The 25,395-nt window shown below is 52.6% G+C and overlaps 2 protein-coding genes across 2 annotated transcripts in view; both read left to right on the plus strand.

Moving 5' to 3' along the window:
- The window catches only part of CFDP1 (craniofacial development protein 1), a 57,551-nt gene extending 38,306 nt beyond the window's left edge, over nt 1–19,245 (plus strand). The window contains exons 5-6 of the mRNA XM_018085242.2: nt 13,403–13,561; nt 18,500–19,245. Coding sequence (XP_017940731.1) covers nt 13,403–13,561; nt 18,500–18,590 — 250 coding nt within the window. The 3' untranslated portion in view covers nt 18,591–19,245. The remainder of the gene's footprint in view (nt 1–13,402; nt 13,562–18,499) is intronic.
- A 275-nt stretch (nt 19,246–19,520) lies between these two features.
- Nucleotides 19,521–25,395, plus strand: part of BCAR1 (BCAR1 scaffold protein, Cas family member) — a 12,618-nt gene continuing 6,743 nt past the window's right edge. Inside the window, exons 1-2 of the mRNA XM_029965481.1 lie at nt 19,521–19,582; nt 21,368–21,695. Of these exons, the coding sequence (XP_029821341.1) occupies nt 19,521–19,582; nt 21,368–21,695 (390 nt within the window). The remainder of the gene's footprint in view (nt 19,583–21,367; nt 21,696–25,395) is intronic.

Genomic DNA, 25,395 nt, shown 5'->3' on the forward strand with positions numbered 1-25,395 from the left:
ATCTCAAGCAGAGAGACAGAGAAACTTTCGCTAGGGGATCTGATTTGTAATTAAAAAACAAGGAAACAAAACCAGCTAGAGGGGGTGACAAAGTTTAGAGGATTGCTCAGTGGGTTGGGTCAAAGGGAATTTAGCTGTCCTGGAGCAGATCACAGAAACAGCTGAAAATTGGGCTGGACAGAGACATGGAAAAGGAGCATAGCCAAGAAAAGTCATGAGTTGCCATGGCACAGTGCAAAGGGCAGGAATTTCCTAGGTTTGTTGCTTGAGGGTCCGAAGTGGCTGCTTAGGTACCCTGGTCGTGGTCTCTGGGGTCGTGGCTCTGAGAGCTCTCTGCGAGCATTTGTGGTTGAACTACAGCCTGCAGTTCTGGAAGAGCTCACAATGGAAAGACTTACAATTTGGGATCCACCACATCCTTTGGGAAGCTGTTCCCATGGTTAATGCGTTTACTGCGTAACTGTTCCAGTTCCCTGAAGGAGTTTGAATCCTCAGCTGGCAGCCTGCCTGCCCTGCTCAGTGCTGCTGCATAGCTCTCTGCCTCCTGAGACAAAAGTCTTGCTACAAGGGGACTGAATGGCCTTCCTGGGGTCATGCAGGCTGTCTAGGAGAGCCAGGGAGTTGAACCTACTCCGTCCAACCACGAGTATGGAGTGAGTTTTGTGAGGCATTTGTCTGTTCATTCGGCAGCAGCCTGCTGATCCTCACCTCTCTGGGTGATGTGGCCTTGCTGTTTTGCCCTCAGCAGCTGGTAGGCCATGCAGGATTTGAGAAACAGCTCTGGCATTGTACCAAGCAGAGGCTGTGGGACACTCACCACAAATTCCAGAGACCATGTGTCATGAAACCCTGGCCTTGCCACCCCCTCTGAATGAGGCTGCTGGAGGTAGTGGGAGCCTTGATGGGCTGCAGTCCCCACGTTCAGTGAGAGCTTTGGCTTTCTGAGCAGATTTTGGGAGGTGGATGTTAGCTGCAAAATCTATTTGGGAGCCTCCCACTTTGTGTGGGTGGAAGGGAAGCCTTGGCTTATCCCTCTGCCTGCCTCCAGCTGGAAGGTGACAACTGAGCTTGTGGCTGGAAGAAGTCAGCTGTTTCCATTTTCTTCCTCTGGGGACTTGAAATCTATTTCCAGTGAGGTGGGTCCCTGGGAAGAGGAAGGGCAGCTCTTCTGAGTGACTGCTGCCAAAGCTGAAAGGCACTGGGAGGTGGCCTTGCCAACCTCAGGCATTTAAAACACTTCAGGCAAGCCCTGGAAAAAAAAAAAAAGCAGGATAATCTTAGTTTCTCCTCTTACATACATTTTGGGCTCTCTGCACTGTCCCCTGTTTTGTTACTGAGCTTTTTCTGCAGCCTTAGAAATTTGTTGTTTAGAAGAAAAGCATATCCTTTCATCGGTTGACTTTTTATTGCCTGTTTTCTTGTGAGTTGGACTTCATGTTTTATATGGGAAACATCTTTAAAGCTTTTAGAGTATTTCCCTCCTTTCCTTACCCCCAAAATACCCTCTTTGATCTGGATCATTGGACCAGCTCTTCCTATGGGCTGGAACAGGGGATGATAATTGCGATGGATCCCCCAGTGATGTTAGGCTTCCCAAAAGCAATTAAATGTGATCAAACCCTCATTTTTGTTTTATGACTGCTTGTACCAGAGCCCAAATGTTTATTGTCCCCCATAGTCCCACGTGCTGCCAGGCCAGGCTTTCCACTGGAAGATAATATATTGTATTCATGCTATTGATTAACTTGCACAGCACTGCAAAGCAGCCACTCCACTGGGCTCTGGCTTGTTGCTTGTTGTAGTGATGCATTTGTACTACAGAGCCCTGACTCTCCTTCACCCTCACTTAATTTCCTGGGAACTTTCCCCTTTCCTAGGCTGCTGAGCTTTGTGAACATTTGCCGGTAGAAGGTGGTGTATTTGTTTTAATCAGACCTATTCTTAAAGCTGTCAGATTAGTTGCTGAGTGAGGAGGGGAGTCCCTGCCTACCTCTGTCCTGCCTTTCTCTCATTGTGATCAAAGCCTGGCATTGATCTGATACAGTGGGAAGCTAACCAGGGCTAAACACTAGGGCTGTCTGCGAGTCACAGGGACACAGCCAGGGCTCTGCACTGCTGGGGGGCCACTGGGGGTTGTTTTGTCCAGGGTGGGGTGGTTGGGGTGTTAGATCCTCCCGGCATGGCACACTGCACTGCAAAGAGCAACCCGGGAGTTGGACCAGCTGCTCCGCCATCCGCACTCATTCACTTTGAAATCCCTTTAGCACTGGAACAATTCCATTAGCAGGACTTCTTAGGCCTGACTTGGAGCAGTTTCTCTGCCGGTTACAACCAAGTCCGCACACCAGTCTGTCATAACCAAGACATTCCCCTTGTACCTCGGGGCTGCTTGCAGCTGAAATCTTGAACAAAAGATCTGCTGTTAGACAAAGGGGGAAGGATTGAGACTCTGAAGAGAGGAAGAATTTCTCCTCTGTTTGCCAGCAATTTTTTTCTGACTATTCTTTTTTTAAAGATTGGTCACCAATTAATCCATGTCGTTTTGCAGACAAAGCCGCGAACGTTTTAAGGTTGCACGGGGAAATAGCTTCAGTGCCGTTGGTTCTAGCAGCTCTGAGTGTTCTCAAACAAATGCCTTTTAAGATAAAAATGGCCTGTGCTTGATCCCAGCCCAGAGTTGTGGCCGTTATTGTTTTATTTGAAACGTCTCAGCTGAACCCAGTGAAGTCAGTGAGAGCTGCAAAGTGTTTGCAAGTCAAGTCACACTTATTTCCATGGCTAAATATGGGCGTAATAGAGGGTGTTACTCTAAAATGCTCCAGTGTGTGACCCAAGTTGTAGCCCAGCAAATGTGCTGTATGCCAGACACTGGTCTGCAGTGGCTTCTGGCAGCTTTGAGGTCATCAACCTGTTGGACCTGGGCACCAAACGCATCGTGGTCTCTCACTTTTATTTTTTGCTCTTACCTGCTGTTGGGGTGTGAGATGCCTCACAGCCCTGTAGGGGTATAAGCTCACTGGCAACTTGTGTACATGTGCGTTTGTGCTGATTTCTGTGCATTGGATCAGAAATGAGAATGGTAGAAGCAAGACATCTTCCCCCCCCCCACACACACACAGAGTGTGGACAGTTAGAGCTTTATAAAGCATTTCTTGCCACTCTCAGTGGCAACAATAAGATACCAAATTAAATCTAGCCCACTACCTTGGAGTGAGGTAGGTACACTGGTTCTCTGCTAGTGTAGCAAAATCCATCTGAAACTGGGACATTTGTTATCCCTAAACATTTGCTAAACTTAAGAACAAGGTAAAATATGTATGAAGAGCATGCATGATATTTTTTAATAACATTAATTAATGCAAGCAGTGCTTTGCAGATTCAAGCTAGTCCATGTGGGAACAGTTTGAGGAGTTCTGGTGCACGTATGCAGTCATTCAGTGGCAGGAGCAGGACTGGTTTGTGTTGCGTGGGTGCCCTGGGTGGAGGAGAGCTCACGTGAGGAGTGACTGCAGCTTCCAGCTGGGAAGGGGCAACACCATCAGCATTTGGCTGCAGCTGCAGTGCTGTGTGTGCTGACAGGGGTGTAGCTTTGGCTGTACACCAAGCCCTGAGTTACAGGTCCTTACCCGTCGGCCGAGCATCAGGCAGGGCTGGGCAGTGCTGGGCTGGAGTCGTTAAACGTCTTCATAGTATCAGAAGTCATTTGAATACTACAGCTCTTTCAATTAAGCTCCCGTTGAGCTCCATACACAGATATTGTAATGTAATTGGCTGGCCTGCTGCAAGTGCCTTAGGAGAGTCTGCTGCTGGAACAGCCTCCGTCTGTGCTCCGGGCTGGAGGGGAGCCAGAGCGAGCCCTGAGCTCCGCACAATGTCACACTGATTAGGAGGGTGCAAGATTTTGTTTTTGCTAAAATAGTTCTGCCAGTACAGCCCGGAGGGCAGCTGCAGTTACACTGGTACAGAGGGGCCTTATGCTGCTCTGAATTGTCCCTGGCTCTGGGGGCGGGCAGTGGTGCTGCTTGGGATACCTTTATCCTGCAGTAACAGCCCGTGCATGGTGAGCACTGCCCAGCTCCACAAGTGCAACTTATTTTGTTGACATCCACCCCATAGCAACTCTGTCTCAGAGGCCCAAGGAAAATATTTTGCTTCCTCTGGCTCTTAGGAAGTGGGTTCTCCATGGCAGCAGTCCCTTCACAAAGGGTTCGGTCCTGAGCAGGAAACCCTGGTCCAATCCCTAATGAGCCCTTCCTGCTGATAAGGGAACCTGCAGGTCAGGGGCTCTGCCTGAGCCAACCAACTCCCTGAGCCAACCAGAACTATGTGCTTTTTGATGAGCATGTCCTCCAGAGCCTGTAAAATGAGACTCCAGGCTCTCCAGAGAGGTGGGAGCAGACCTAGATGCCATGGAATGGGACCTGCCCGAGGAAAGGCCAGCTCTGGCAGAGCTGTGACCTGTGTTATTGCTGCTGCTCTCTGCCATTTGTGAGCTGAGCATCCCATCTCTTGCCTGCTCAGCAAGTTTGACCCAGCTTGGAGACCCAACACTGGTTTTGTTCCTGGAATAACTCTATTGCAGTGTTATGTGTATTTACACCTGGGTTGTCCCCCAGTTTGGGAAGCAAACTGGCGAATAAGGTGTCCTGTTTTGGAGCAAGGCAGTGCTTAGGTCTCTTTTTCCAGCCCTGCACTTTGGAAAGGCCTATCCAGTACAATCCATGACATGGAGATGAGGATAAAATATTTCTATATCTTGAAGAGTTCATCAGAAAAGAAGTCACTGACTGGGATCTCCGCTGGCAGCACGTGGTGTGATGCTCTGCAAGCCCCTTCACCAGCTGCCACGTTGGTTTTGCTGTTTGTAAGCCAGTTCCACAACGTTTATTTCCCTCCTGAAGGTGAGGTGCACTCTGCCAGAGCAGCATTGCACAACTTGTCAAGTCACACCGAAACTCACTGTGCTGGATTAATAACAAATCCAGCAATGAACCAGGAGCTGGGATACCAGAACACTGCCCTTTGGTGGGCTGTTGCTCATGGCCACTGGGAGGTGGGAGTGACGTGTTTTTTTCCCCTGTGACAAATCTCTGTTCCCCCACTGGCTATATTTAGAACAGATGCAGCCAGAATCAACTGTGCCTGTGGTAAGCTGTGCTACTGCCTGCAGCAGCCCTCACCAGGGCAGCATCACGTGAGCTTTTATTCTGTTGCATCTGCCCTGGAGTCTCTGTGCTGATGGAGACTCATCCTCTCAGCCAGGCCTCGATTGCTGGGCTGCCAGGGTGAAGTGGTCTGGCTGTCCATCTTAGACTCTTTTCCACACAGACCATGGCTGTGGGAAGGAGAGCTATCACTCTCTCTTCTGGAGAGGTTACACCTTCTTTTCTGTCTGTGTCTGACACGTTGCTTATTTGAACACGAGCATGCTTTAGCTGTGATCCTGGGTCACCTCCTCAGCTCAGCAGAGCCGGTGTCAAAGACTTCCTACAAGTGGAAGGAAGCTGTAAACATCGGTGTTCATGTAGGGGTCTCCACCATGAGGCTGTCTGAGGTCTCAGGGAGTATGGTGTGACATCAGAAACCAGAAAGGACCCGGGGCTTGGCTTAGCTCTTCAGATTGCAGCAGCAGTGATGACAAAGCAGTTTGGGTTAGCCTGGGTTGGCAAGCCTGAACAAGAGCCTGAGAAAAGTTGCTCACACTGTCAGCTTGAGTTAAACCCCATGTTTCCTTGTTCCTTGGAAGTACTTCAGGCTGGTCCTGCTGCAGTCAGACCACTCACCTTCTGGAGGGGCCATTGTACTCAGAGCATTTCCCTGGGAGCTGACTCCTGTGGTCCAGGCCCTCTGTGCAGCAGAATTCAGCCTGCCCTGGCCTGCTGGCTGGATCACAGCTGAGGTAACTGCAGTTTTCCGGTGCACTTGCATCTCTTGCTGCCTTTGGACATAGCTGCCTGCTCTGCTGTGCCCTGTAGCACCACCAAATGGGTTTTGTCCCAGCCATGGCTGCTTTTCCACAGTGGTTTGGTGTATGTCACTCTTCAGAGTGCAGGAAGTTTTACAACCCTCACTACAAAGATACAGGTTTATATTTGGCTGAGTCAAAAATCACTGCTGCTCATAGAGCACTTTGGGCAGGTTCCTTGGCTCGATCTGTGTGTGCTCTAGGGTTTAAATGCTGTGTACCTGCTACCAGCTCAGCAAGCAGAGCATATGGACAGGCACCACTGAGTTGGCAGCGAGTTCCTCGGGCTGCACTGCCCTGGCCAGGCAGTGGGAATCCATCAGTCCTCTCCCTGCCAGCCTGCCCGAGGCACTGCCCTCCAGACAGCATCATCACCAACCCTCCAGCACCATCTTCATTTCCTCCTCACTTGTTTTTTTTTTCCACCTGGGATTTCAGTGTTTGTTTGTTTGGCGCTGGGGAGGGTTTCTTGTTTGTTTTTTTAAAATACCTGTTGTGACAGGCAGTGCTGAGAACGAGACAGACTGCTCTCTGCATCCATCCAAAAGCCTCTTGGGGAAACAATGCCAAGTAGGGGAAAAAAAAAGTAGAAATGCAGTCGGGTTTTGCCTGGGAAACTTTTCTGTCCTTGGCCAGTTAGGTGGAGTGAGGGATGAAAAGAACTGATTGGTTTTAGGATCCAAAGAAGAAGACCTGTTATATCATTCTGGGGAAAATTCCTGGCAACACCAGGCACTGTTGTTCTGCTGCTGTCTGCTCCATCCAGCCAGACCACAGTGACCTTAAGGAGAAGATGGCACTGCACTTCCCTTCTTGACACGTGCCCCTGTTCCTCCCTGACAGCATTTTCACTCCTCTGCCAAGGAAGATGGTCTGGAGAGACTGGGACTGAACAGTAGAGCTGGCACAGGGGCCACCAGCCATGTCTCTGCATACATCCTCCTCGTGCAGGGTCTCTCACACACCCATGCATGTGATTTGAAGGGAAGACGGCGGGGCGGGTGATCCGTGGTGCCCTGGGCAGGAATCTTCCACTTTATTGAAATGAAAGTATTTACTGGCTGCATCAGTTGCCCAACTGTGGTTAGTTTGTATGAAAACCATTTCCTGCCGTTAAGGAAACTATTCAGCTTTACAGCAGATCATGGCAGGAAGAGATATTACCACGTCCCAAACCTTGTGCTCCTCTCTTTGCTGAGCAGCCAAGTTCCTCACCTGCATCCCTGCCGTTGAAGTGCTTGGATGACAGGAACAGAGCTGCTGTCGCTGTGCTGCAAGTAAATACTGCAGGCTCAAGGGAGGAGGGCAGGAGAGGGGCTGTGGGAGAGGCTGTCCTTTGAGGGCTGCGGGGCCTGAGGTGCCATCTTTCTACACTTGGTATATTTACTCACGGCATGCTGTCCTGGTGGTGGGATCTGATGTGCTGCTCAGCGCTGCAGGGAGCCAGCAGGGAAGCAGTTTGTGTTATAGCATGTGTTTGAGCTGCTTGAAGGTTTGCAAAGCCGTTCAGCCATGCTGGAGATCTGGGAATGGATGCCTCCTGCATGTCCTTTTCTGTTAGAGACCATAAGTGCACTTGCCCTTGCAGTGGTCCATCATCTAACACACAACAGGAACTATCCATCCAAGTTCTGAACCTTCCTTGACAGTGGATTTTTTTTAGGTTGTAGGTATAACCTACCTTTTTAAATAGTAAGTGGTAAAAATGATTTCTTTGAAAATCTGCTTGCAAAGGCTAGGGCAGGAGTTACAGGGGGCTTTCCTGGTTTTGCAAGATTTCCTACTGATGAAATCGTGTCACCTCTGTGAGTCCATGTTTATTTCTGCAAAAGGAAAGATTGCTCTGCAATGCCTCATGGAGAGTCACCAGATATTTTATCACAGAATTACAGAATATTCTGAGTTGGCAGGGACCCACAAGGATCACCCAGTCCATCTCTTAAGTGAATGGCCTGTACAGCAATGGAACCTTGGCATAGTTAGCACCATGCTCTGACCAACTGAGCTAATGGCAGGGTCATGCTGGAAGGTGATGGAGCGCCCAGCATCAAATTGTCTCTGCTTTGAGAGGTGCAAAAGACTGTCATGAGGCCAGAGAAGTTGCCCCACTCTGTTGTCTTGTCAGAATTGGCATAATCTAAAAAAATGTGCTTCTTGGTCAAAGTCTTGCAGCAACCACTTTGTCACAAGATCCTCACTGGCAGAACAGATTATCAGCCAGTGTTTAACAGGGGCTCAGGGAGGTGGGCTTCATTGGTGGGGGGAAAAGTGAGCATCTCATTTGTGGTTTGTGTACATCAGTGACTGTCCACTTCAGTGTATTTGCTCACATTATTTCCCCAAAACATGGCATAACGAGAAGAGGGGTGGGGGAGTGTTGGGTTGTTAGCTAAGATCAGTAACATCCAGTTTTATGTTAAGCATTTTCTTCTTACAAACTGGCTGTTCTTAAAAGTATTGATAGACAGATGACAGAAGTTCCTGCTGCAGAAGTTGTTACCCAGGGATGCTACAAGGCAGATGGGGAAGCTGCGCAGGGTCTGTGGTCTGCACGCTTCCGTGGAGCCAACAGAAACAGAGCAGCAGAGAGCTTGTGATCCCCAAGGATGGAGGTCAGGCTGAAGCTGGGGACACTGCTGGCTCCTTGGTCAACATGGGATTAGGTGTCCTTTGGGCTCACTTCATTCACTGAAGTTGGACAACATGAGCTGTCACAGCTCCTGCAGTCTGACCCTGCTGGTCCCTGCCTGCTTCTGGCCATCAGCTTGATCTTCTTTGGCCAGCTGGTGCTGGTTCAGCTGCTGAATAGTCTCCATAGGTATTTTACAAAATGAAGTACTTACCCCAGTGTTCCTCTCCAACAGCTGCAGCATGGCTGGTGTGGATAGGAGAGGCTGATTTGCAAAGGCACCCGAGATCTGCTGGGTTGGGGGAAACGTGAGGGCAAACATGAGGGGCAACACAGTGCAAAGAGTAGCCTTTGGGTAGCAGGAATGTTCTGCATGGATAGAGGAAGGCAATGGCTTGGCAGCAGCAGAGCAGACAGATCTCTGGGTGAATCACAGGTTTGACATGAGTCAATGCTGTCACAGGGTTGTGAAGAAGACGAACGTCACGGGGCCGTGTGAGGAGTTGCGTGCGTCGCAAGGCATCCGAAGCATTCCTCCTGCTCCCGGTGCTGGGAAACCCGGCACTGCAGCTATGCCCCTTTTGGATGCTGCGCCTCGAGGAAGATATGGGCCAATAGCAGAGAGTCCAGGGAGAGCAGTGAGAGTGGTCAGAGGGCTGGAAACCATGAGGAATGAGAAAAGCTTGAAGGGACCTGGGATTGTTTAGTCTAGGAAAGAGCAAGCTGAGTGGGGAGGCAATACCAAAAGCTTTAAGGACATAAAAGGCTGCTGCAAAAAGTGAGGGAATGATCTGTTCTTAGTAGCTATGAGGAAGAATATACCAAGTCATAGGCTGAGCAAGAAATTTAATCACTAGGGAAGACTTACATAAGTGAAAGGCTGATGAAGTACTGAAACCTCTGGTGCGTGTGGGGTTGGTGACAGGAGGCCTTCAGAGCACCCATCTCTGGATGGGTACGAGAGGAACTCATCTTGCTTTGTCTGGTGGGATGCACTGTGAGACCTTTGTAGTTCCTAATTGACTGGATTATTTTCTAAGGCTTGTGATGAAGTCTGCCTCTTCAGAGCAGGCATTCGTTTCCCAGATGCTGCCGACCTTCATGTCGTAAGACATCAGGGATTACATGCGGCAGTGACACTTTGTCACTGCTATAGCAGCAATTCTCCGGGGTCCTGGTCAGGCTGAAGGCTCACTGTTAAGGACAGTGATGCAGAGTGTGTTCACCTACGGTGGGACGGCAAGGGAGCCCATGGCTTGCTGCTTGAATCTGTGTACAACCATAACAGATAATGCACAGGCACAGCCTTTGTCCTGATGACATTAGATGGTGCAGAGGAATCCCCCCCACCAAGGCAGAGCTCCCCAGCACTTTATTTTTGCTGGTTCAGGGGCTGACTTTGGCCGTGCTTTTCTAATTGTGAAAATTCAGAGCATGTCTTTGTGTCCTAAATAGAGGATTGTCCTGATCCTCATCCCTGGGATCCATTATGTCTTAGCAAATTACTTTCTCTCTTTTAAATGCCTTAGTGATTAAAGATGCCACAGCAGATACCCTTAATGAGTACAAAAAGGGTAATAATTCCTCTTGTTGGCACTGAATGCAATTAATCAGGCCCCTTTACTTGCTTTTTAAACAGATGAGGCATTTAAGGCCAAGCAAGTTTTTAATTGGACTTTAATGTCTCTCATTTACTTCATTTTGGCACAAGCGTAGGAATTCCCACCCCCAGGTTTGCTGTTGGATTTATTCAGGCTCAGCATGGAGTGAAGACTCAGCAGCAGACTTGAACATGTCCTTCAGCCTGTGCTGGCCCTGTCTCATTGCTTGGTCCTGCTTGGTCCTGCTGCAGCAGCACAGAATTGTCCAGGCAGGAGCAGAGCCAGGTCATCCAGCCCAGAGCCCACTTCCAGCATGGGACTGACATTGGATATTAATAATGTTTTTTGAGTAGTCATCGACACAAGGGTGCAAAATAGCCTGTCCTTTTTCATCAGGTTTCCTTGCCTTGAAGGAGCTGTTGACTTGTGAGTATTCTTGTGGTTATCTGAACGCCCCTGATGGATGTCCATGTCCTAGCCTAGACTCTGTAACTTCAAACATGGGGTGAACTATATCTCCTAAGAGATATTCCTGAGATCCATGGCCAAGAGGAGATACAGAGGCCTTGAGCACCATTGCAGATGGATGTGTGCATGTAGATGTTGTTAATTTATACCTGGAATTGCCATAGGAGAAAAGATGATGACAGGCAACCCTCACCTAGCTTGCAGCCCCTGCTCCCTGCTGTGAAGCCAGAACCACCTCTGGCCATGAACCATCTTGCCTTTGGTTCCCTTCCCTTCTGTATATCCTCCACTGCAGTTTGGGGACAGCAGTGGCCTGTCACCACGTCCCAGTCTGTGTTTCATGCAGGGGTGTGTTCAGCAGCCCAGCTTGGCCGATTGACCCCTGTCCCAGCTCAGCTCTTCCCCCTCAGGGGGAAAAGGCATCGGTCTCAGCATGTGTGAGGCTGCCTCTGAGCCTGCCTGTCACTCTGCAGGGCAGGTATTCCTCTGACACACAGGAGAGATCCTGAAACTGCCTCCAGTGGGTTTTTCCAGGGGCGTGCTGTGCCCTGTGCAGAGTCAGGCCTGTCTGTAGTTCAGTGGACGGTATCTGTGGACTCCCACCCACAGGAGGGTCAGTGGATGCCCATGAGCTGTGGGTGCCCTTGGACAGGTGAGATGGCTCTTAATGCCACTGGTGTTTTTTGCCCAAAAAACATTTAGGAGAAATCTAGAGACAAGGGACAACAACTTTGATTTCTGCATCTCTGATGCTGTGTTTGGTGGTTGTGCAAGGCTTGTGTGTAGTCCTGATGTGGGAACCAAATCCCCCCAATTTTATCTTGTGCTGAGAATATCTTTGCCCATTTTATCCTTTAACACCACTTTCCTGCTACCTGCAGATAAGGATGCCCAGAGCCATCAAGTCTTGAAAAGTAAGGGGGAATTGGAGGCTGAGCAAGGGTCAAGGTTTTTTTGTGTGATCATGATGTGAAGGGCTGTAGATATCTTGATGAGATGTTCAGGGATAAAGGCAAATTAAAGAGCATCCAGCATGTTCTGTATCCCTGCAGAATGAAAAGGGCTGGCTGCTGGTCTGTGCTCCAGCTGTGAGCAGGGAATGAAGGAAATAAGAGGCCAGGTCCTAGGCCATTTCTGCTCCTCTGGCTGGACAGTATAAGGAGGGGCAGACAACTTTGTCCAGTGGCTATGGAACCTGCCAATATGCCCTTAATCCAGAGTTTGTAGCCCAAATATATCTATGTCAGGAAGCTGCTACCCCAGGTGACTCTGGCCAACCATTCTTGCATTGAGAGTCTTCTGTCTGGGGCTTACAGAGTTGTCATTTTCTTTGATTTAATTCCATATAAACTGCAGAATTATCTTCCTTTAGAGGCTTGCAAATTACGGAAGCATAAACCACGCTAATGATCTGATAAGGACAACTTTGGATACGTTCCCAAGAATGGCTACCCCTGGGCAGGACTGTGCTCGGAAAGCACCGATGGAGAGCAATTTGCCATGCTCACCTGGCTGCCTTCCTTGGGCCCCCCTCCCCAGATTCCTCCATCTCTCAGGAACGAGAATCATTTCCTCTCTGGCTTCTTGCAGAGGCAAAGGCCCTGCAGACCTGAAGTTATCTCTGGAATGTGTGTAAACACCGAGTTCAATGGGACACTGTTTGCCCCCCTCTCCTGGGGGGGTTTAAGAAGGGTTAAAATGAGTTTGTTTTATGGGTTCCTATCCCTGAGAATTGTCTTCCTCAGAGGGCAGCCCAGCTGACCCCAGTCCCTGTGTGTGCATTTCTCAGCATAAAGGGGAGATTCGGGGGGGCCCACCATGCGGGTGGGATTTCACTCCTCCAAGAACAAGGTAATGAAAGACCAAAGTGGTCTTCCTGCCAAACAGGGAGCTGGGAGGTGGTGTGGGATCGCAGTGCATGTGCAGTGGGACTCGGTGTGTCAAACAGGGTTTAGGCAATCCTTGGACACAAACAGATCAGGAGAAGGATGAGCCAGTTCTGGTGCCCCCATCTTCAAAGAGTGTTGAAGAGTAAGCAGGGGGACAAAACCTTGGGAGTGACATGCAGGCTGGGACAAAATGCGTTTCAATGAGAGGCAGAAGAGCTCTATCTGTTTGCACAAAACCGAATTCAGATGTAAGTTCATTATGGTCTACGAGTACGTCACTAATGAGACTCGCCTAGAGACCAGAGTGCTCTTGGATTTAGAATAAGCAGCAGCAATCAGAAGCTAAAGCTAGAGAAAAATCAAGCGTTAATACCAATGAAATGGTTAATTCCTAGTTGTGTTGTCAGCGCTGGTGACGCACTGAGGCTGGATCCCTTCCAGAAAACAACACTTTAACTGAAGACAAAGAACCAGGCTTAGCACAGAGGTGATCAGTGGAATGGCTTGGCCTGGTATATACAAGGGGTCAAACTAGATGATTTAATGATCTCTTTTGACCTGAAAGCTCTCTGTTCTCTTAAGAAGATAAATGAAAAAGCCCTTTCACAAAAAGCAAGCACTTGAGATATGTGTGTAATGAACTCTGCTGCTTCCAGGGGAACGGTGGAGCAGGATCTGCAGGAAGCGTGACCTTGCCGCCTGCAGGCTGCCCGGAGTTGGTGGCCATCTGTTTCGTGGCAGTGGCTCACCACCATCGAGGCCACCACTCTCCCATGTGACGTTTCTCAGCTCTGTTTTTAATTGCTGTCTCCCTGCATTTAAGTGACATTTGCTCCCTAATCTCCGACAGGGTGAAGAGGCCAAGCGGGATGAGCAGCCTCCTGGGGAAGATTGGCGCCAAAAAGCAGAAGATGAGCACACTGGAGAAATCTAAACTGGACTGGGAGAACTTCAAGGAGGAGGAGGGGATTGTGGAGGAGCTGGCAATCCACAATCGAGGGAAAGATGGGTAAGAGGGACTTTACCTAATGGTAGTCCAGCATTTCCCACCACTTCCTATGCATGTGGTAAGTCTGTTGCTTCCTGCAGAGTTCAGAAAACCTATGGGATTCCTTAAGGATTTATTCTAGGGATACATAAAATCAGTAGCTCCTGTAGCCATCACAGGGAGATAGGTAAGTCTGCAAACATCTGTCACTCTCTGCTAACAACCCTGTGAGGTCTCCAAGTCCAGCCAAAGTCTGGCTTTATCAGCTCTCCTACTCGTGGTACAGATGCAGCGTGAACCAGTCTAATCCAGCACTCCCACGAGGAAACAGTTGCCTTTGCACCATTTTCTTGTTTCAAACTGGGAGGTATGGTTTGTTCTGTTCTTCAAATGACTGTTCCAGCTGCATCTGTCCTCCCTCCCCCTGCATAAAGATGTTGCAAACCCAGAACAGCTGGCAAGGTGCATTAAGGATTATGGCAGCATTGGGCGTTGGTTGTGTGCATCAAGTAATGTTCACTCCAATGAAGTTAATGGAAGCATCATAAAAGTAAATGGCAATGCTGTAAATAAAACAGAAAGTTAATAACATGCACTGCAGGGAGTGATAATGAGATCAGAAGCAGCATTTCCACTACAAGTGCTTTGCTAAGCTCTGGGAAAATGTAACCAGCTTAGTGGACAGATCGTAAAATGTATATTTTATTATAAGCTGTTCTTTTACTCAGCAGGAAAAACTCAGCTTCTGCATTCCAACAGACTGGATTTTGTATTTCAATATATATATATATATATGTATAACTGTCAAACTATCAAGTAGATATTTCGGTTTGGTCTTGCACCCTTCCACAACACCCATTCCCCATCAGATCTCCCCTGCTCTGTTTCTGGCCACACGCCCTTGAACACGTAGGAGTGCTGGAGAGGGGCAGGTGTTCCTCCGAGATCCCTGAAATCCAAGGGGTTGAGTGATTTCCACCACATCCAGGTGTGGCAGAGCAGTGTTTTGTGCCATCTCTCGTGTTCCCCAACTTAGTATGTCAGCCTTTCTTGGCCAGTGCTGTTTCCTTTCCCACCACATCCAAGCAGGACAGCTCGCTCTTCACACCTGGCAAACCTTTCCAAAGGTGCTCACATAATGGTCCTTGAAGGCCAAAGGAGGCATCAGCACATTGAAAAGATGAGCAAAGCAGAGCAGCAATTTTAAGAGCATCTTTAATTCTTTAAACAGTTTTGTGTTTTGCTGCCTGTCACATCCCAGGCTAGAAAACTGCTGAGCTCTTGGCAAGGGTTTTTTGTCATTAAACAAATAAGGAATGTAATGCTGTGATAACTTTAGACACTCCTTACAAATATGTTTGTGCTAGCCAGGCGTGTAGTGTGAGGGGATCTGCTCACTGGGAATTACCTCCACTTCAAGGTAAAGGAAGGGAGAAGGGAGGAGCACTGATGGAGGTGCAGGCCAGTGCATTTCTTCTTACAGGCCACCTCTAAACGCCCGCAGTGTTTAGGGTGCTGCACCCCTACAGAGCTGCCAGCCTGCCTGGGGGGCAGGTCACAGGCACGGCTGCTGCCAGCCTCAGGTCATTTCACAGGAGCCTGTTGTCCCTTCTGCAGCCGCCTCTTCTCCTTTAATGATGTCAGCTGTGCTCACCCTTCAGTGAGCAATCATTTACACATCTCTATAAAAATTGTAATGAGCCGTTGTTAACCCTTCAACCCAGGCAGGAGGGAGCGGGGCACTGCCTTTAATCCCTGATGCTGTTAGAAACCTCTGCTCACCACGTGTCCTGCTGTGTGATTGTAAATGTCTGCCTGATGAGGAAAGCCACAGCCCACTCCTGGAGATGTTTGTTCGATGCCGCACAAGCCTGTGCGTTTACAGAGATGGTCCATGCGTGTCTCAAGGAAGGCAGGAGGCATTACTTTTTGCTCAGGAGGGAAGGCAGGCTGAATTTTTTTTTTGTGGTAGCCTTGTAGAAGTTGCTGTTCACAGCCCCGAGCTCCCTGTGCCTTGGACCTCCCTTGTCCTTTCTCCAGCAGCGACACATGCTGGGCCAGAACACCAGCAGCCAGTGGAGCAGTGGGGCTGTGGCATCTGTCTGCTGCCAATGCAGTTATCAGCCAGCCACAGCCTGAGCCCAGGATTCCCAAGGCAGAGGGGACATGTGCTGCTGCCCCTTAGTTCTGTCCCCCCTTGCCTCTGATTTTCTACCCCTTGTATCACCAGCCTCAGCCGGTGATTTGCCTTTCCTTGGGAGCAGGATCTGAGCTTGTGCAGCCTGTCTGTATTGGGTCCTGAGGGCCTGTCCTGGATTTGAGAGGAGGGGCTGGACTGAGGAGGGGAGGCAGCTATGCCCTTTGCTGTTGATCTCTCTGATGTGCTTTATAAATGGAAATGTGTTAGTGGCCTCTTAATTGGGCCACCTTTGTAGGGCAGCCCCGTGGGGGAGCAGCCAGCCCATGCACTCCTGCACCAATGACTGATGGCAACTGGCAGGGGACAGGCAGCACCACTGAGACCCTCCCCAGAGCAGCTTGCAGCTGCCCTTGTTAGCAGAGACAGCCTCGCTCCCAGTGGATTTTCCTTCCTCTGCTGTGGATCACAGCTGCCCTGTTTCCAGGCAGGTTGATAATTTACAGGAGGGTATTGATTCAGGTAGCAAAGGTTGTTTAGACAAGCGCAAGACGGGTGTTTGTGCCTCACTCGTGCACTTTGGACCGTGTTTGGCGGCGCCTTGGTGTCGGCTGTGTGGAGCTGGCTGAGAACAGAAGCAGAGCTGCAGCTCCAGCAGGGCCTTCAGGGTAAGAGGGGCTTGCACCGACCCTGCAACAGCCCTGCTCGTGTCTGTCAGCACCTCCAGCCTGTGTGCGTGCAGCACAACCCAGCCAGGCCCCGTGTATGCCCAGGCAGTGCCTGTAAGGTCTGCTCTGGCCCCTACAGCACTTCGCTGTGGCCAGCCAAGGACAAAGCTGTGGGGTGACGTCGCAGTTCCTCCTCCATGCAGCACTGCTGGCTGCGGCTGTGAGACCACATTCCTGGTTCATGATCCATATCGATCCCCCCGGGAGCCAGGCCCTGCCCACTGGAGAGGCACAGCAGTCATGGAGGAGGAGGAGGAAAGGGCTGACCCCTTGATTTCCCGTTTGCTGACCCACTGGGAGACGGGTATCGCAGAGGGGCCAAAGGAGCTTCAGGCTCAGTAGCTCGGGCTGTTGCTGCCCAGGCAGTCAGGGTGTTCCCAGATAACAGCAGTGACTCCTGTCCTTGCCTTCCCGGCTGTGGTTGTGGTCGATGTTTAGCAGTGGAGGGGGAGGAAAACCACACGCCCAGCAATATGACACACTAATATACAGCGTGACCCCCCAACTTCCTTCCCGTGGCCTCTCCGAGCCCGGCCCCCGGAGCAGGTCACCTCCCTGCTTGCAGGGATGAAGGAAAGCGACACTCCCCTGCCACCTTTCCTGAACCGGTGTGGGGAGGGGGCCTTGGCTCTGATGGCAGGGGGAAGGGGCCAGAGAAATAGCTCCTCACAGCCTGCATTAGCCGTGCTGATCCCTGTCCTCGCAGCCGGCGGAGACGAGCTGACCCAGTTGTGTCAGCACGAGACAGGCTGGAGCTGCGATGGGGCTGGGGTGGCAGTGGGGACACGTGGGGCTGTTCATCCGCTTGGGGGATCACTCGATGAAATTAATCTGGATTAATTAATTTCCAATGATGACTGGGTGGGCAGGAGTGTCAGGGCCATCCCTTGCAGCAAGGGCAAAGGCACCCTGGTGCTGGGAGGACATTCAGCACCAGTTCCATAGCTGTAGCATAAAGAATCACAGAATCATGGAATCCAACCTCCAGCAGTGAGCAGGGATATCTTCAGCTAGATCAGATTGCTTAGAGCCCCATCCAGCCTGACCTTGCAGAGACCTCATCATCAAAGGTCCCTCTGTCCAAGAGGAACCACTGCTGGTGGCAAGAGAGGGCTTCAGCCTTCCCATGAAGCTGGGTCTTGGGCACCTTTGTGCACACTGCCAGCCACCCAGCAGCCTGGAAAACCCACAGAGCCTGTCATGCTCATCTTTCCTTGGCCTTCAGTCTTGCTTGGTGAGCAGGCACCAGCTGCCATGCAGGAAAAGCAGTGACCAACAGAGAAGCTGAATGCAGTGGCTCCCTGTGCATCTCACACAAGCGTAATGACCTTGTCATGACAGTCCAGTGTTTGCCACCCTGGAACAAATGCAAAACAATTGTGATGATTCAATTACAGCTCCTGTTTTGAATTGCAATTTCGCTCCCTCTGTAGGTTAATTAGTAGCACAGCCCCAGGCTGTCTGTGGCAAGGGTTTGCAGCAAAGTACATTAAAATTCAGCTACATGCCATTAATGAGTGGCAAGGTGCTTTTCCAGGCACAGGCCTGCCTTCTTCCTCACAGCACTCAGGGTGCCACGCTGAGGGGCAGCAGTAAATACTCAGCAGTGGTTAAAAGCTGGTCTGTGGCTGGGAAGCCCCTGGCTTTCATCCCTGAGCTGCTGCAGGTTTGCTGGGTGATGCTCCTTGCATCCCTGATGCTCCCTGTGCCTGTTACTGGCTTGTATCGTGGGTTGTGCCTCTGCGGATGGGTTTGAGATGCTCTGCTGGGTGGTGCAAGGGCCTGTTCTGATCCCCTGCAAGGTGTCTGTGAAGGACATTTCTCAGCTGTAGGAGAAGAACTGGAACCAGAAGCAGCCAGTTCAGATCTCCAGCCTATGGGGACCCCTCACCTCAGACCTCTGCGAGTCCCGCAGGGGACAGCCAACAGGCCACAGAGCAGTTTTGGTGTCCATAGGAGATGTTCAGTGCAGCGATCAGCTCGTGGAGAGAGAGGGAGAGAGGTGGATGGTGCCTTCCCTCCCTGCTCATCCCTTTGGGTGGGCTTTGGCACTGGCTGCTCCGGGCACTGCTTACAGCCTCTGCCTCCCTGCAGGTACATCGAGAGGAAAGCGTTCCTGGAGCGCGTGGATCACAGGCAGTTTGAAATCGAGCGTGACATCAGACTGAGCAGGATGAAGCCCTGATGTGCCAGGGGTGGCCGTGGTGGATCCTGCTCCCTTCTGTGCCCGAGGGCTGTCTGGGGGCTGCCGGCCACCGCTGGACCACCCAGCACGGAAACCGTTCTCTACCCAAGACTCAGCCTGTACATCTCAACGTGCAGGTTTTTCCTTTTACTGTAATATTTTGGGGAGGGTATTTGTCAGTGGGCAGGGGGCACTTTGAGGGTTAAATGGCCCAGCAGGTGACAGAAGATACGGGTCTGATTCTGGCAGCAGCTTTCCAAGGAGAAGAGGAGGTGGCACCAATCTTTTGCCAACCCCAGGTGCTTCTGGCTGCAAGGGGAGCTGCCAAGGCTGGAGGGTGCTGGCATATTTGGTGGTGAGAGTGGAGCTGCGGGAAGGTTCTGTGGCTGCTCTGTGTGTGCAAACTGTGGGCTGGAGCCCTTCTCCCTGCTCTGCCAGCCCCACAGCACTCCCTGCCCCTCCGCCCTCTGCTCCTGTCCAGACAAAGCCAAACTGTCTGTACTTGTTTGTGGGGTCTGATGATGCTGGGGGGGTGTTAAGCAAGCTGATGAAGAAATCTTCCTTGTTCACACTGTCAAGAAGATGGGAGCAGCTGCAGCAGGCAGGGAGGGCCAGGATCTGAGTGTTCACATGAATAAAGTATTCCATCCCAAAATTCTTGCATGCTGGCAGCTTGGTTTTCGCGGGAAGCAGAGGACGAAGAAATTAAGGGTCACATGCAGTAAGGAGTGTCTGACTGTGGTCACTAAAACCTGTGCTCAGATGTGCCTGGTGTCTGCCCTGATAGCAGCCCGGGGGTCTGAGCAAGTGCTTGGATCACTTTCCCGCTGCAGCACTGGGCCTGATGGTGGGATTAATCCAGAATTGGGGGTGACAATGTCAACATAGACCTGTAGCAGTGCTGCAGGAGTAAAGAAGCCCCCCGAAGGCATGGCCACGCAGGGACACTCAGCAAAGTGCAGCTGCCAGGGAGGGCAGGCCAAGGCGCCTGGGTGTGGAGCGAGCAGCCGGAGCTGGAGGCCAGCAATGCTCCGTCATCCTGGCCATCCCTGCTGACCTGGCGCTGGTGGAGCTGGGCAGCCCCTGATGCCTGGGCTGTGCACACCCTCAGGGTAGAGGTGCTCACCAGCATTTCCCCACGGGGTGCTCTGAGCCCACTCGGAGGGGCAGCCCATGCTGGTGCTGTGCCAGGGGAAAGCGGCACGAGCCCCATCCTTCCCGCTAACAGGGCGAGTGATGCCGTCGCTGCTACTGGCCCCTTGCCTGTGGCTCTGAGCCTTGGGCTCACATGTCCACTGCTGAGTCAGCCCTTGCTCTGTGGACGTGTTGCAGGATAGACAAGAACAAAACACCACGTGCTTGGGGGAGCTGCAACATTTGGTGCCCTGTTCTGTACAGAATCAGCTGTAATGGACCTGCTTAAACGAGCCTGAAATTGGACAGAAACAAAACAATGGGGTGATGACATGTTTTCATCTCCAAACACTTCCAGGCCAGTTTCTGCTCTGGTTTAGGTTGCAAGGACAACTGGGCACCACTGTGGGGATATCTCAGCTCAGGGCTGCTGGGTGGCAGTGAGTGGCCCTGGCTGGATGGTGGTGGGGCTGCAGTGCAAGGCAGGTGCTGCAGGAGCTGGGCTGCTCTCCTGCTCAGGATGCTGGTGCCGGACCATCTCCAGCCCCTTCTCCTTGTGTGCTGGGCTGGGAAGTGGCTGGTCCTGCCCTCCTTGGAGGGTCCCTCCCAACAGGGACTCCAAGGCAGCCAGGGCTTGTTTTGCTGTTTTCCCAGTGAAATGCCGGGACAGCAGCTCAGCCAGGGCAGCCACAAGTGGGGCTGGGCGGGCTTGGCCCACTGTAGATGCTGAGCAGGCAGCCAGGGAAATGATTTGCCTTTTGCTTCATTGGTGCTGAGAGGAGAGGAGGGAATATTTGGGTTGTTCTCTGCCCCTTGTCCCTTCATGTCTGCGCTCCTGGGGCCTCACACACTGGACAGAGGTGGGGAAGGATTGTGTCATCCCCGCATAGGCTGGGTCCCTGTGGTGTCTGGCTCCTGGGGGCTGCTGACCAAAATCTTTGCTGTGTCATGGCCATCCCAACTGCACTGTAGGGCTCTTCCTGCTCCAGCAGCTTGGCAGCACCCTGGGGTCAAAAGTAGGTAAGAAGTAGAAAATAATTCTATGCATTGTATTATGAGCAAGAGTGGAATGGAGATGCAGTGGGAACCTTTGGAGATCCCAAAGGCCTGAGATACCAAACCCAGCCCTGCTCTTAAAAGCATTAAAGAGCTCCAGGCTGTGTCCAGAGTGAGTCCTGCAGCAGCATCTGGCTCTGGATGGCTTGGGGGTGGCTTTGGATTCACACACACTGTGGGATGTGGCCAGCACAGCCTCCACTGGCATGCTGGTGAACTGGGAAGATTGGTGACCCTCAGTATATTGGATCCTTCCTGCCAGCCCCAGCTCTGCTCTCCACAAACCCTCCAGCCTCTCTTCTCCGGGGTTTTTCCTTCCCTTCAGCTGAGCCAATGTGGAAAATTTTGAAATCTTGGAAGCAACCTGACCTGCTGGAAAAGTGCAGTGTAACGGTGGTGGCCGAGAGCCTCGGCTCCCCTCTCTGTGGGGCTCCCCACCTGGCGGCAGTGTGGCGTGCCCGCCTCGGCCTGAGGATACCGGGATGCAGTGCCAGCTCCCGGCCCAGCAAGCTGGGACAGGCTTGGCGGGACGAGCGGGAGGCAGCCTCCAGCCTGGGCTGATTCCTGGCTTCCTCCACGCTCCCAAGCGTCCTGCGTTTTTGCTTGGTTGGATCATGTATTCCTCGCCTCTCTTTCCTGAAGACGAGGAGTGATTTACAGGTCTCCAGAAAACACAGCTTGGCTGCTTCGGAAGGGAAAAACAAACCAACCAAACCCCCTCTCTGCTTGCTATTTCACCTTCCCACGAAGGGGGGTGGCCCCAGGACCCGCCAGCCCTCGGTGTCCCCGCCAGCCCTTGGCGTCCCCAGCAACTCTCCGCTTTCTGCAAAGAGCAACGTTCCCAGGAGATGTGGGTCCCTCTTTCAAGATGTTCCCACCTTGAGCTGTCTTCTCTGGGAAGCTCACATATCCTCTGTGGGTCAGGACCCACCCTGAGCATTTGTTTTGGGGTAATTTTGGCCCTACAAGGAGTCCCTCTTGGCCAGAGCATCCTTGCCCTGAGGAGCTCCCCCTTCTCTGGCTGCCTGAAGGGGCCCCTTGTGCAGCTGAGCCCCAGACAAGGCTCCAATTGTGTCCGTGTGCCCCGATGGTCGGGGCTTCTGCCGTGGTGTCCACGTGCTGGAGCCACGGGAAAAACGGCTGTGTCCAACCCGCACCCGCAGGCTCGGCTTTACTGAGCTGTTGGGCTCTGGGGAGGCTGTGCTGGAGCCGGGGCAGTTGCGATGGGGAGGTGATGTCTTGCATTTAATGCTGCTTCAGTGACAGGGAAGGGGGAATAAATGTCGGTTCCGCTGGCTGCCTGGGGGTGCATCTCATGGCCCCCACCAGGCTGTCCCAAGGACTCGATGGGATCCATGGATTGAGCTGCCATGGGGCAGAGCGTGGCAGCTTGGAGAAGGAAGGAGCAGAGTGTGGAGCTGACCCTGGGAGCACCTCCCCGCAGCCAGGGCAGCAGTTCCCCAAGGGGCAGGGCTGGTGCCTGGCAGGTGATCCTGGCAGCACCACATCCTCTTTTCCAAGCTGCCACTTCCTACCTCACAGCAGTGTCCCATCCAGCAGCACAGTGGGTCTCCCACTCCGTATGAGGAGGGTCCCCCCTGGGGGATCCTTGTGCTGTTGGTGAGTGCTGGCACTGGCATTTGAAGCTCAGCTGGTGTTGGTGGCACAGCCAGCCCTTCCTGCTCCCCGGCGAGCCCCGGCTGGGGGCGAGGATCAGCGCCAGCCCTCGCCAGGGAATGAATGGGGAGACAAACAGAGCCGCTACTGTTGGGGCAGCCCAAGGCCCGCACTCGGCCTCAGCTTCTCTGGAGATGAGGGGGTGCCCTGTCATCCTGCTCTCTCAAAAGGCAAGCAGTCTCCCATGACATCTTCTCTGTGCAGCTAAGAACTGACCCAGCCCCCTAGAGAAGCACAGGGATAAATCCTGGTTGTGATCCTGTTGGGTCCCGTGATATTACAAGCCAAGAGAAATGTCCTCATTATTTCCAGAATATTGAAGTCTAATAAATCCTGTCCTGCCTTATAGGATTTATTTCTCTGTTCATTGCTAGGAGACTCAGTCCCGTGTAATCCTATTGCTGCTCCAGGAGGTGGGGAGAGGCTTTCTGAAGCACGGACCTGGCAGGGCTGTGGGCAGGAGCAGGCAGCCCTGGATGGAGCTGTTGGTGCCTGCAAGCATCCCAGTGCCAGCCCCTTTCCCAATATGTCCTACTGTCCCAGAGCTATGCCAGGCCTGGCATGGGTTCACCAAAACACATCTCATCTGATGTTTGCGGCATGGCTGGGCCAACAGAACACTGATCAGCAATTAGCCAATTAATATGGCATGGCTCAGCACAGCCTGCTCCCCCTGTCCCATGCATGTCTGCCGTGCTCCCCTAAATCCCACTTTAAGGGCCTCTGACACCTTCTCACACCAGAACCAGTGGGAAGAGCTGCGAAAAGCCAGGAGAAGCCGGGCTGGGCACAGCCAGTCCCCTGCAGCCCGGTGCAGAGCCAGCCGTGCCTGGCTCGTCGTACACCAGGGACCCTCCGGAAGACAATGACAGACACGTGAATATGGCTGGAAATTTTGCCACTGAAGTGTTTTCCATAGCAACCGTTGCTGGGGCAACCTGCATCCCGAGCAGCATCCACCCCGAAACACCCAGCCCCATGTCCACCAGAGCCAGCAAAGAACCACGGCTTGGGACTGTGAGACCTTCACTGTGCCCCACCACCAGCGGCACAGGGATGTTCGGGCAGCGCCAGCCCAGCTCTGAGCATCCCCAGTGCCACAGGGCCCCTGGAATGCTCCACTTTTGATCTTCTTTTTGGCATTTTGTTTTCTCAGAGGTGGGAGAAGCTGAAGGGAGACCTGTTGGTGCCTTTTGCCCCCCGGGCGCTTGGCTGTGGAAGCAGGGGTGTGCAGGAGCCATTGCCAGCTCAGGGTGCTCAGCAGATGCAAGCAGTGATTTTGGCTCCAATGGACCAAAAATGGGATCGAGTTCGACAGGGAACACTTTGATCTGAGCATCAGCACAGGGAGAGGGAAAAATGAAATCCCCACTGCTTTGAAGTCTGAAAGAAGGGAGTTTGCTGCCCCTCAGCACCTGCCTGGAACCATATGGTGGGAGCTTTACCCTGGGGACACCCCAGGGATCCCAGGAGCCCCTTGCTGCTGGCTGGGTGGGCCCACACGAGGCTCAGGGTCTCCAAACACACCATGGCCTCATGGGATCAGCTGCATTGGTGGGAGAGGGGCTGGGGAGCTTAGAGCCCATCCCAAGGATGCCCATGGCATTCAGTCCCTGCGCTGTCACCACTGTCACCAACAAGAGGAAACCACAGTCCCCTGTGCCGGGGCAGCTGCGGTTTGCGGGTGCAACCGCAGTCTCTGCCTCCGGATATCTGCCAACCTCGGCTGTGCCTCAGTGTCCCTTTCTGCCAGCCATGAGCAGGGAAACGTGCCTCCAGCAGGGGACAGTGGTGGTGGCTCTCAGGGAGTGGAACAAGCCCTGCTTTTTGGAGAAGGGCATGTGTTTGCAGTCTGGCCTCTACATTGCCACTGCACGCTGATGTGGCCTGTGGCCCAAAGGTAACCCCTGAGGGTGAGAGGAAATGCCATTGCGGGGACTGTGGCCGGAAGGCAGGGGCAGGGGCAGGGGCACATTCCTTGCCTGCCCCCGCACCCAGCGCTCACTCACTGCCCGCGGCTCTCACGCAGGCCCCCACACCACCCACTCGCCCGTGTGCCCACGCAGCTGCATTCACCCCTCGTGTCCCTGTCCGTGGTTCCCTGCGTGCTCTCGCATGCTTGGGGTGCAGCGTGGGTGTCCGTGCAGCTTGTGCCTGTCCACAGGTCCTGTGTCCCCACACAGCTCACACATGCATCCCACAGCTCCCAGGGAGCCCCGCAGCCCTCCCCGCCTGCTCCCGGCCGTGCTGCTGATGGGGCCGTGCTGCTGATGGCAGGGCCTGCGGCACAGCACGCGCCGATGCCAGGGCCAGGCTCACCAGCTGTTGGGGTGCCCGTGGGGCCACGTGGGCGGGCTGTTGGAACAGGCCAGGCGGGCGGCAGAGGTGTGCCATGTATGCCACGTGTGCCATGGTGTGCCATGTGTGCTCCGCCATGTGAGCCATTGCACCTACACTCGCCCGTTACCTGCCCCTTACATCCCCCTGCCGTTACACTCCTGTCACCCTTTGTTGCACACCCATTGCACACCAGTTACACTCCCATTACCCTTTGCTCACTACACACCCACTGCACAGCCTTTGCCCTTCATTTGCACACCCATTTGTTGCACATCTATTGCAGGCCCTTACATGTTGCCCTTCACTGCACAGCCGTTTCACGCCCGTTACACTGCCCTTACCCCTTGCTGCACACGCATTACACACCCACTACATGTCTTACACACCCATTGCCCTTCACTGCACACCCATTACCCTCCTTTACACACCCGTTCCACACCCTTTGCACACACATTGCACACCCTTTGCACACACATTGCACACTCTTTACACACCCCTTCCACGCCCTTTGCACACACATTGCACACCCTTTACACACCCGTTCCACGCCCTTTGCACACACATTGCACACCCTTTGCTCACACATTGCACACCCTTT

This window comes from Manacus vitellinus, unplaced genomic scaffold, assembly GCF_001715985.3.
Source record: "Manacus vitellinus isolate BGI_N305 unplaced genomic scaffold, ASM171598v3 scaffold_10_pilon, whole genome shotgun sequence".
NCBI classification, from domain to species: domain Eukaryota; kingdom Metazoa; phylum Chordata; class Aves; order Passeriformes; family Pipridae; genus Manacus; species Manacus vitellinus.